The 12,248-nt window shown below is 40.5% G+C and overlaps 1 protein-coding gene across 2 annotated transcripts in view; it reads right to left on the bottom strand.

The window, feature by feature from the left end:
- Window positions 1-45: 45 nt before the first annotated feature.
- The window catches only part of pnocb (prepronociceptin b), a 28,845-nt gene continuing 16,642 nt past the window's right edge, over window positions 46-12,248 (bottom strand). For both annotated transcript variants that reach the window (XM_051409828.1, XM_051409827.1), the window contains 2 exons: window positions 9,205-9,450; window positions 46-3,108 (listed from right to left, as the gene is read on the bottom strand). In XM_051409828.1, the coding sequence (XP_051265788.1) occupies window positions 2,452-3,108; window positions 9,205-9,339 (792 nt within the window). In that variant the 5' untranslated portion in view covers window positions 9,340-9,450 and the 3' untranslated portion in view covers window positions 46-2,451. The remainder of the gene's footprint in view (window positions 3,109-9,204; window positions 9,451-12,248) is intronic.

The raw sequence follows: 12,248 nt of genomic DNA, 5'->3' as shown, positions 1-12,248 counted from the left end.
TGTTGTCCTTTTTTCTTTCTTCTTCTGCATGACAGTCCACAAAAGAAATAGCAAACTATTTTATTGTAGTTTTCTCTATACACATTTTGTATGAAGACTCAAGAACAATGGTATAATGTTAGAAATGTGGTCTGAAATGTACACTGTATTCACAAATTCCATTTTTTGTGTTTAATTGACAGGAAAACGCACAAGCACACACACATGCACGTGCACATTCACACTCACGCTCTCTGCAGTCGCCCACACACTCCTGTGCGTACATTATTACATCTCGTAATCAAACACTAGTAAACACGTAAACACTATTAAGATGCAAAAGAATGGCTGTGACCTGCTAGTGGAGGAAAATACCCTGATGGCAAAACAAACGAACATCGCCCGAGCAGAAACATCTGTATAATAATGACCACAGCTGACATGCACAGTTCATTTCATCCCTCTGCTCTCAAATGGTACATTAGGATGGGGGTTTTCAGGGCTGCTGTCATTTAGGCTTCCTTTCCCATTCCACAGTGCGATACACACCCAATGGCCCCGCCAGGTTCCAGCTTCATGCACTTAAGTACAATTGGACTGAAGTGACGTGAGCAGCTCTGCAAAAAGCCCCGGGTGGAGTAATGTTTGAGAACTGACTGGGGATTAGTTTTTCCTTAGCAACACTTTAAATTATTGCTTCCTCGTCTCTATAATTTGACGGTAAGTTAGGGGCTGTGTGGAAATTATTAGAGGGGAAGGGAGAGATTGTTTTTTTATTATTTCATGTTCAATTTCATGTTAATATATATTATATATATATATATATATATATATATATATATTTTTTTTTTTAATTGAAAAGTGTCAGTAATATTCAACATTGTGTTGTATGTCAAAAATGTGTCATGTAATTCCTTTTCTAATATGCAGTTATTTTTATATAATAAAATAATTATTCTAGCCAGAAATTATGGTTTCAATTTGGGTAGACCCAGTTGTCTGATAATTCTCTACACTTCTCCTTGCTTTAGCTTTTAATAGTGCAATTAATTGTAGTAATACAGTTATATTCTTTTGAGATATTGGGAGAAGATATTGGTTATTTTAGAAGTCCAAGGGAGCGGCCAAAGACAAAATTAATAACACCGTGGAGGGCTTTCCTTTCCTAAAAAAGTTAAATCAGCTCCCCTCTCCACCCCAATAGTTTTTGTACAGACCCCTACTTATTATTATTATTATTATTAGATGGTTGGCAAATATCATTACACTACAGACAGTTAATACAGTGAGAATGAGGGATGACAGACACTTTTGTCTGTTTTTAGACACTTTTAGTGAAGGACAGGGAAGTATCAGCCATAAATTTTCCATATCTGCATGTCTGTCATCTTATGTTAACTTCTCATTTCACTGTTACTGCAGGAAAAGGCAGTCAGTCCAAAGAATTACGTAACATATTACTGAAGACACAATAAAACTGATCCCAAGTCAGTATCCAAGGGCAACATGTTCTCTCCTCAAACACTAGAGGACAGTATTGTTCCACTTAAAGGAGCCCATGGGAGCCGGCCAACCTGCGGCTTATTTCTTCAAGAGAAACTCATCACTTGCAAGGTTTGCAGTGAGAACCTCCGCTCAGTGGCCAAAATTTGAATACAATGGAAAGGAAAAATTATTTTTTTCAGTCAATAATCAGAATGAAGCAATGGGAACAAGACTTTTTTTGAGGAGTTTTGGTGAGTTTGAAAGTTCAGAAAACCAATTTTACATCCATTGTGTTTAATTAATTAAGTTATTTAAGCAGAAAATTAGATTCTCATACCAGTAATTAACAGTTTGTGCTTCAGCACTCCCACTGTCCGATGTTTACATCTGACTGGACCGTCTTGAAAGCACAGTGCCGGTCCACTTCCAATTTGATTCTACTACATGTTTCTGCTCTGACGTGGGAAGATTAGCAATTACGGTGCGGTTGAAGGCAAACATCTGTGTATGATTTGTTTAGCCCCAAATCGACAAAATGCCATTTTAAAAGGGGAAACCTATGTAGAAACACGCATGTCCATTTCATGAGAGCTGGGCATTAGTAACAGTTCTCATAACACAAACTACAGAGTGCAAAACTGCTGAAGCCATCCACACATGCATGAAAGTCACACCCTCAGGTCTCACCTCACAGTGAACCAGTTTACCAATCTCATTTGGCCCCTTTTATTATACCAACACACAAAAATATATTCAATTGCACTTCTCTAATTCTTTTATTTCACAGAATGGCATGTAAATATGCTTAATAAGAAGGACATCACGGTCAAAACATTCCTTGTTACTTAGAGACACAAAGAGAGGTGCAGCGAAATGGCGGAGTCTGTTCTTCTGATGATGATGGTGACGTCAAATTGGAGTGAGCTGCTGAAAACATGATTGGTTGAGGTAACTGGGGTGGGATTCTGTGAGAGGAACAGAAAGACATTACAGTTTGTTTTGCCTCCAGACCCGAGTTACGGGGATGTTGTTGAACCTGCCGCTGCGGCTGCTCCTCATGCCCAGGTACTGCCTGAGCAGCTGGTTCACCCGTTTCTGACTGTTCCATTTGCGGGCAGATTTCCGGACACCTATGAACCCACCGTAGCGCTTTTGTAGGGGCCTCATGGGTGAGCCAATCAGCTTCCTGTATCCATGGCGCCCCCTCTGAAAGCCACCAAAGCGTTTGGATAAGGTGATGGCCTCTGAGGTGTCGTCCTCGTCGTCCCCTTCTAGCTCGCTGTCACTCTCCACATTCCTCTCCTCCCTCAGCTTCCTCTCTTCGTCCGCCAGACTGAGATCCAGACCCTGCAGGCCCTCCCCCTCCTCAGACGATTCCAGCAGTGATGAGTCATACTGGACACTGCGCTGCTCGAAGGGTGTCTCATCCTGATCCCCCTCCTGGAAGCGCTCTGCGGCTGCAGACTGCAGCAGTTCACTGTCTGAGTTCAGGTCGAGAGAGGTCAGCTCCAGCTCCTCTCCTGTTCTCTTGAACAGAGCGCCTCCCTCAGAAAGTGTAGGATAGTGCGAAAGCTTCACGGCGCGTTTACACACCTCCCAAGTGAGCGAAGAGGAGACGTGGCCCTCACACTCTAACAAACACACCTGCAGAGGGAGAAGAAAGAGTGGTTTTTTAAAGTAGTGCATAGAAGAATTCATTTTACTAAATTATTAATCCAAAGAATGATCCAAAAATCTAAATGCTGGTTAAAATCCCCGGATTGGTGTTTACTTGGGGTGATGTTGAAACAGTTACTAGCCATTGAATAGGTATATAGTTTTAAGTGGCAACCAGTTCTAAGACCTGAGAAACAACTGAAGACCTAATCCACAGATTTAGCCACTCTTTGGTTAGGCAGCTGAGCATCTCTGAGAGTACTGGGTCTGCATTATCATAATGGCAACACAATGAGTAAATCCCCACAGGCAGGCCTGAGGAAACCCTCCACGGCCGTGGTGGCGATGTCAGTGTACTCCTTCTACTCATGATACAGGAGACTGGACACAGTGTATCAGAGAGAGAGTAGGCTGCACAGCAAAAGGCAGGCCGCCAACAGTGAGATTTTAGGGCAATGTACTTTTATATGCTGTTTTTGATTGGAAACTGTAATACCCCCACTGACATCTTAATTGTTGTACTATACTTTATAGATTACCAAGATACTACTTAATGAGCCATAGCATCATAGCACTGTATGTGATCAGTTAGTAGACCTTTTTCACAGCAGTCATTATGACATGAAACAGTAGGGTAAATGCAGGTGTTACATATTATGCTAATTAAGAATTCCATTCAGGTTGGACAGAGTCAGGGTGCTGCTACTGTGCATGTTGCCTCACTGGAAGGGCTCTGCTACACTAAATGGAACAGAGCCTTAATTAGTATCATTGGTAACACCTGTGTTTACCCTACTATTTCATGTCAAAATGGCTGCTGTGAAAAAGGTCCATTGTCCATCAGATTTGAAACAAAACCCAACAAGCTGAATATAACATAAGTTTGTCATACTACTGCCAAATAAAGTTGACTAACCTGTTAGCAGGTTAGTTAGCTAGTTAGTATTTACACATCCAGCAGACACAGAGCAACATTAGCACTCATTTGGAGTCATGTTTCTGGCCACCTGAGCTCTGCTTTTAGCTCTGTGTTGCTAGCTGCTAAATGCTCAATAGCTGTTCACTAGCTAGTTGCTAGTTGCTAAGTTTTTTTTTTTGCTGTTTAGTGCTGGGCTGGTAGCTTACAGTGGGTTCTTGCTGTAAACGGCTGCCTGTTGTGGCTACTCATAACCATTAGTGCAGCATTAAAGACATGTTAATGGACACTTCCTGTGTGCATATTGCCTTATTAGTAATAAGCCAATCAGTGAGGACAGGTTAAGTTAAAGGCCCTTAAAAACATAACTATAAAAAGAATCATGCTAATAGCAAAAAAAGGAAACAACAGCGTCACACACTTAAGTTCTCGATGCAGAAATGTAGTTTTTAATATACCTCACATGTCCGTGGTCAGCATCTCATTTCTGGCATGCACCCACACTTTTTAAACCCGACAGGTTCCTGCTTTGCTGTACAAGCAGACACAGGCTGAGGAAGCAGTCTCTTGACCTGCAAGGCTTATTATGTGTCATGGGAGTTAATGGGCCTTGTTCCTGCTGTGTTCAGCGTATATGGAAAGTTAGGTGCCAATATGAGATGTCCATCATTTGATAAATGTGACATCTACTTCTGCAAAATGACTGACAGCACAAAATTGGAAGAAATTACAAATCAGTTTGAAGGACAGCAGGTAAATTATGTCCTTTGCTGACAAAATGATCTTTTTTTCCCCCAGATTGGCTCTTCAACTTCTGATAATGATATTTTTGCTCTGAAAATGATAAATATAGTGTTTTAAAATTGAACTTTTTATGTAGAATGAATGTTGTCAGTGCTGAATCACTCACTCTCTGTGCAGTTTTAATGAGCTTCCTGTGTTATTATCATCACACCTGACAGTTTGGCTTCATGCCTGAACACTGTTGGTGGAACCACAACTTTTCCAGTATGGTGGTAAGGAAGAACAGCTGAAGAGCATTTTTAATACAAATAAAATCAGCCAAAACTTCCCATTTTTTCATTGTCTCAAACGCTTCAAATGCAACCATAAGTTATATTTTATGCTGCCTGAAAATAAATTATTATTTAATCTCAAGATAAGAATGAATTGATATTTTTTATTTATACTCTTAAATGTAGAAAACCACAGTGTATTAGTTTTTCTTCAGAGTAAATATATCTGAAAATAGGCTCCAGCTGCCACGCTGTAGAGATTTATGCATACACACCTCTCCTTTCTCCCCTTTTTTAAACTCCCGAGCCCTCTGAGTTAAATTTCAGTTTGAGGTAAGAAGCAAATCCCATTTACCCGTCAAATCTCGCTCAAACGAGATAAATTGCATTGTTATCGGAAAACCTGCTCACATCAAAGGAATGAGTGAAGAGGGAGTTCCGCTGTGAATCTATCAACGGAAATTAATTATCCATCGTAAATGAAATGAGCACACCAGGGGATTCTCCACGTCAGATCAATGGAGCAATCTAAAGGAGTTTATGAGTGAGAGCAGATGTGTGTGTGCGCGCACGCAGTCATGTGTTTGTATACTTGTGAGGGCCAGTGGATAAAAAGGTTGAGAGAGTCCTCCATAGTGAGGAGGCTTTAGTTTGTCAGAAGAGTATCAGGATTAGCACTTCAAATGTTTAAACATCATCCCCGGTTCGATTTGGACCTTTGTTGCGAGTCCTCCGGTCCGTTGAATAAAGTCATTAAAAAACAAAACGAATTAGGATTAGGTTGTTGTTAGGTTAAGGGGAACAAACTCCTCACTCACAGGGGCGTATCCAGGAGGCGGACAGAACAGGGGTGGGGAGGGTCACCCTTCAAATCTAACTGGCCACCTCATGGTGCCGTGCACGAAGCTGTACACATGAATGGCTGATGGCCGTGTTAATGCTGCAACCATCAACCCAGCATGATATCTCATGTCATCCCATTAGTACGGGATCCTTTGATGTGACTAAGACAAAAAGTATGTCTAATCATACTGACACACATTTAAGGATTAAACCCAGAGGAAACACTGATGTATTTTGTATGCATATGATAAACAGTTATAGGTTGGTGTTCCTGACATGATATTATGTCATAATGCAGCCCTCTACCCATAGAGTTCGGTCCATATGGGTCAGTTCTGGACCTTATGATTTACGTCCAGTGCCAACGTTCAGAGCCAGTGCAGGAAGTAGGGTGCCCTTTAAGTGGCGAGTAAGGATTTGGAGGTCTGGGTAGTGAATCGGCGCGTAGTAGGTCTGACTTTCATGCAAGAGACTTACAATTAGTGTCTGCTTTTATATAAACCATTACCAAAATCATTCCCTAACCTTAACTTAGGTGTTGTAGTTGCTTAAGTCTAACCATATCTTAACCATATTTACTTTCCCAAACCATAACCATACAGCAGTTGCCGTGCTACAGCGGCTACTCGCATAGGCTACCAATCTATTCTGTCACCTCTTAAAAGATTACTACAATTCCCCCAAAAGAGGTGGTTGAACATTGCATAGGACCCCGAAAAACACTCAGGCTGGCTCTACATTTAAAACAACCTACCTGATCCATTCTATTGTACATAAATAGGTTCTGTTCATACTTTATACAGCTGCTTATCATTTTGTATATTGTTTTGTTTATTTCATATATACCACAGTTACATCTGTTCCTGCTTTATCACTTCATTGGTCTATTGTTCATTCTGTACTTGACTGTTTGCACTCTGGTTAGGTCTTTAACTCTATGTTGGTGCACCGTTACTGTGTGCAATGACAATAAAGTTGATTCAAGTTGAATCTAAAGTAACATGTTTGCTGTTGTGCATTAGTGTACTGAGGCTTTTTTCAAATCTGTAAGATCCTAATATATATATGTACAAAAGACAACATGCAGGACCAGCTCACAATGATGTAAATAATAACCATAGCACAAATAATTAACAAAATCGTAAACAAAAGCTGCCATTTACCTTTAAGATTAGCATTATGCAATGAAAGTAGTCAGTGGAAAGGATGATGCCATGAAACGCTTGATGTGTGTATGTCTGGAAGCGAGTATGGACGTGTCCGTGAGTGTGTAGGTGTGTGCACTAATAAATCAATGGGTCCTGACATTATAACAAACACCAGCGGCTTCACACACACTCTTTCAGTCTGGAGTGGGAGACAATGGAATTGCTCAGTGGATTCCATCTGTGGCTCAATGGGAAAGCGGCTAACACAATGAGGAACTGATAAAATGTGTCAGTCACCAGTGTAAGCCGGGGCTGATGATACTGAGCAGCAGTCAATTACAGAGTTCTATTACAACTCCCAAAAAGGTCCCAGCTGTCTTTCTCTGCATCATTATCAGCTAAATTAGCCATCCTACAGCTATTCATGGACGCCCACGGACTATTTTTACCCGCTGACGTGCCTCACACTGTTTGGAAATGAGATTGTGTGCTGCACTGAAGTTTTGGTTTGAGTAAGGAGAGCATTCGCATTCTGAGTGCAGAGGCTGGTTATCTTCCTGTTGGTCACGAAGCATTGCACAAGTGCTGCAGATACTTACACATGCAAATAATCCCCCTCCACTATGAGACAGAAACAACAGCAATGAACTACATGTAATTAAACTAGTGGTTTAACTACATGTTGCAGTAGCTTGCTGGTAGCTCCAATACATTCCTATAGTGAATGCATAGGGAGTCAAGTAGATAAATGACTTTCTTTGTGTGGTTACTACTGAACAATTTTGGACTATAAAAGGAAAGACTTTTTTTTTTTTTTGCTATTGCTTCTTTACTGTAGTTGAACCCCATTTGATCTTCCCTGTACCCTGTTACTTGTTTCATGCTGTGAGCATGCCCAGAGACGGCATATGTCACCACCACACACTTGCCCTTTGTGTAGTGTTTGGAATTTGAATTTGTAAAGCTAAACTTGAATATATTCTATATCAATTAGTAATAATACAGCAAAACAGGGTCCCAATTAGAAGCGTGTCCCCTCCACCAGCCTGGTGTGGCTACACGTTTTGACAAATAAAAGCAGGTATCAGTTAGACGCCTGGTTTGGATGTTTAAACTTTTGTCAATATGGACATGCTACACATTGTTAATCAGTTAGATTATCCACAATTCAATCACTTCAGTTCATTTTACGGAAACAATGAGCATCAAAGCATCAAATAAAAGTCCTGGGCTATTAATAAGGTTTTACAGTATTTATAAATGTTCAGAGAAATTGTTGCTATGTTAGACGTTACCTGCTAACTGAGGGATCCTGCTTGGTGCAATACCCCAACCTAGTTTCTGGAAGGTCTGACTGATGGACATACGAAACCAATGCTGACATATCGGGTTATTGGATTTGTTTGGTTTATGTATGACCAGTGAACAAGTGGGCACTAAACTTAAATGGGCTTTTCTTTGCTCGTATATGACTTTTTGTAATTTATTTTTGTTATAATTTCGAATCACAACTTGATCTTTTCCTTTTTTTACAAAGTTGTTTGAACTACTTTTTCTAAGCAGCTTTGGTTAACCATACTAGATTTCTCTCAAGGGTAGCTTTGCTTTAGTTCAGTTTCTTCCAGTGTGAAGTAATTGGTAGCTTACAAAGTTATGCTTTTAAAGTAGCTCCCCCAACACTGAGAGCTCGACTCACTTTAGCCCTGAGGGGTTCATCACTGATTAGACCAAAGTTTTCTTACTCCATCCGAAGCTATTTATTGTGGTTTTGTATCATTTTGTGTCATTATTGATTTCTCAAGTCAAGTTACTGCAGAAATATAAATAATAAATTAAAAAATGCTCTAAAAATAAAATGTTATTGCATGAGACACACACAATAATCACACTGCTGTCCACCCCCATATTAACTCCCATATTCACATGCAAACAAAGTGCACGCAGCTCTATCAAACTGCACACAACGCATTACGCAGAAGCTGTTATCGTGATTGAAAATAACTTACTCGGACAATCACAAACACAAACACACCTCTATCAGGGTTTGGAGCAGCTGTACCCACACTGACACACACACACTACAGTGTTGACAAGGCATTTAGCAGATGCTCTTATCAACAGTGACTCGTGACGACTGAGAGTGACAAACACACACACTCACCATGGTGTTGAAGGCTTGCTGGAGCTGCTGCTGCAGAAGGAGACCGCAGGCCACACACTCCCCCTGGCAGTCACTGCGTCCAGGGGCGAAGAGACATGCCAGCACCACCACCATGTACCACAGAGGGATCTTCATCGCTCAGTGCAGCCAGACAGGCAGGGACAAACAGGAGCCCAGCAGGTAGAAGAGAGGAGTCTACAACAAGGGCCAACAGCTGGAAAATCTGGGAGACAAAGCCTATGGGATCTGGGTCCAGCCAACAGGGAGAAAAGCAGACAGGAACATTGCGTCAATTCCAGTTTACAGGGATCATTAGCTGGATTTTTGGGCGGTCAGTCAAAGCGTTGGTGGTGGGAGAGTGTTCAGCCGACACCAGGAGATGGACAATGTGGGTGGGATGGAGAGAGAGCACAACCTGAGGCAATAGATGAGAAAATGGGTATTTTCCAGTAGGCAGGACGCAGCTGCTCCAGGCATGTGGATCAGTAATGGAAATCCTACAGCAGAAATTAGAGGTTATATGATCTGTGCTCGAAGAGATCTAGGTAATCATGGGTGATGACCACTTGGTAGAGGGGCAAAGAAGCAACAATTGTATTCAGTCTGAAGGGAGGTGTAAGGTTAGTGTCTGTGTTGGAATAAAACATGTTGGTTCTGAATAGATAGTGAAGAAATGTTTTCGTAAAACTATATACAAGAAGATGTGTGTGTTATCTTCTAAGTGGAGGATCCTGGTGTCTCTGGCCCCAGCTACAAATCTGTGAACCAGCGTTTGATGCTTGACCTCCACTCCCTGACCCCCATCTACCCCGCCAGTCACCGCTATATCATCCAATAACACAGAGATAACAGAGAAAAAACAGCCACTCAGAACATCACTGATTGCTTCTGCTGCGTCACCAGAACCTTTACTATGGCCTCTGCAGGTTTATGAACCGAGGCCACGGCTAAAATGGACCAATGTACTTCCTTTGTTGGGCTCACTCAGTTACAAGGCTTTAGGAAACGGAAAGTTTTGTTATTTTAATTAATCATTTATCCTTTGCCACTTTATTAACTTAAAGGTATTTAAGACTTATAGCGGTCCGTATAGCTGAGGGGAACTCAGATTCAAGTGGTAATTCTCTGTGAGTTTGTCACTACAAGATAAACCTTTTACATCCTATGATGAATTGTTAATATTGATTACAGCAGCTTTTGAGAAAGCTACATTACATGAAAATGTACCATAACATATCTACAGTACAGGACCCCCAATAAAATTACAAACTGGTATACTTACATAACCATTCCTGTTCAAGGTTAAAAAACAATTAATGGGAAATGAATCCTGCCCTCTTTTAGTAACAGGATAAAATTATAAGAAAACTTCCATGGAAGAATTGTGTCACTTGTTGCTAATTAAAGGAACTGTGTTCAGCTGGTACACCAACTACCAAATCATTAACTCCAAGTAATTATTTGTGTAACCTCAAGAGTCTTTCAGGCAGTGCACAGCTGCTGAACATTAACATGTGACCTTTGAACACAGAAAAACATGCACACATACATACAGTAAAGTTTCTAATAATAATAATGAGTTATGATTTCTAGAATTCACTAAACAACTAAACTGTAGTAACTTTATCAGGACATTGTCTCTAACATAAGTACTACATTATTGTAGTTAAACTTACTGATTACAGGACCCATAAAATAAAGCCTTACCTTTCTGTACATACACTGTGTGCTGCCTATAGATGATATAATTGGCTCTTACTGTTGGGTAATGGCAGCTGAACACTACTGAAGCAGTTGTGCACGTTATATGATGATAATGATTCTGGAAGAATATTAAACTTGGCTAAACAACAAAAAATGTCAGGTTCATTTGAATGTGTATTTGTACATATTTTAGGATTATTACCTTATCACTAATATAAATACTAATACAACTACATCACATATGCATCCATAACACAATGAGTGCCAATTCTAAGTGAAAATTATATAACATTACTGGTATTAACAACAGGCTAATTTCAGCAGAAAAGTTCAATTTCTATAATAACAACAAAGCTGAAAAATGAATACAGTGAGGATAAAAGAAAGTTGGATAGAAAAATGAAGGCCTATTTTGTAGATAGAGTCTGCATTCACAATGATAAGAGTCACTGTACGCAACGCTATGTTACATAAAAGATGAAAAGTGCTTTCAGTGTCTTGTTGACCCGCCAAACTGATCAAACGGAATTCACACTCAGACAGACGGGTGGCAGAAGTCACAGCTAGCGTCCGACAACACACAGTGAACATATCATATTGATGAGAGCGAATGAACATCTTTGACAATACGCTGAGTGGGTGTCATATTGATGGGCGCACTGAAGTAAAAATAAATAAGTAAAAGCTAGCACACCATGACCATTTCCACTGTACCACATTACCACTCGTAGTCAATAGCACATGAAACAGGTCGTGTGTGACTGGCGCCCATTTACAAATATATAAATGGCTTTATGGGAAATCATTAGAGGGACCTGTTTGTTTGCCTTGCTGGGATGTTTTGTGCAATGATCATTTGCTAGCCTGCTGACTAAGCCCATTTGATATTGTTATGCTCTCCCTTAAGTGGCCCCTCACTAAGTAAGTTGAACAAATGAGTAAAGCGCGTCGCAGGCCCCGGATACACTCCAGGAGTACAAAGACGTGGCTTTCAAACATGAATAATATTGTACCAGAGTGTGTTAATATGAACAGGCATTTGGGGCCACTGTGAGCTTTTTGTCAACACCATTATTAAAGAACAAAGTCACGCAATGTCTTTATAATTAGACAATGGATGTCCATTTGTTTGCCTCCGCACATTCAGAGTTTCATGTAAGAATATTGTGATTTAGGCTTTTAGCTAAACAATACAGGGATGGTGGAAGCACACATTAACAGTGTCCTGCAGACAGCTAATATGTCCACATAAAGCTTTACAACCTATATTTCCATCTTATAAAACTGTTGGTCAGTGTTTTCTATCTCCAGTATTTTCAGTGTCCAGGTTGATTCACGGC

The sequence above is a fragment of the Dicentrarchus labrax genome, unplaced genomic scaffold, assembly GCF_905237075.1.
Source record: "Dicentrarchus labrax unplaced genomic scaffold, dlabrax2021, whole genome shotgun sequence".
NCBI classification, from domain to species: Eukaryota; Metazoa; Chordata; class Actinopteri; family Moronidae; genus Dicentrarchus; species Dicentrarchus labrax.
Note: the sequence above shows the minus strand (reverse complement) of the source record. Positions and strands in the feature narration are given on the sequence as shown.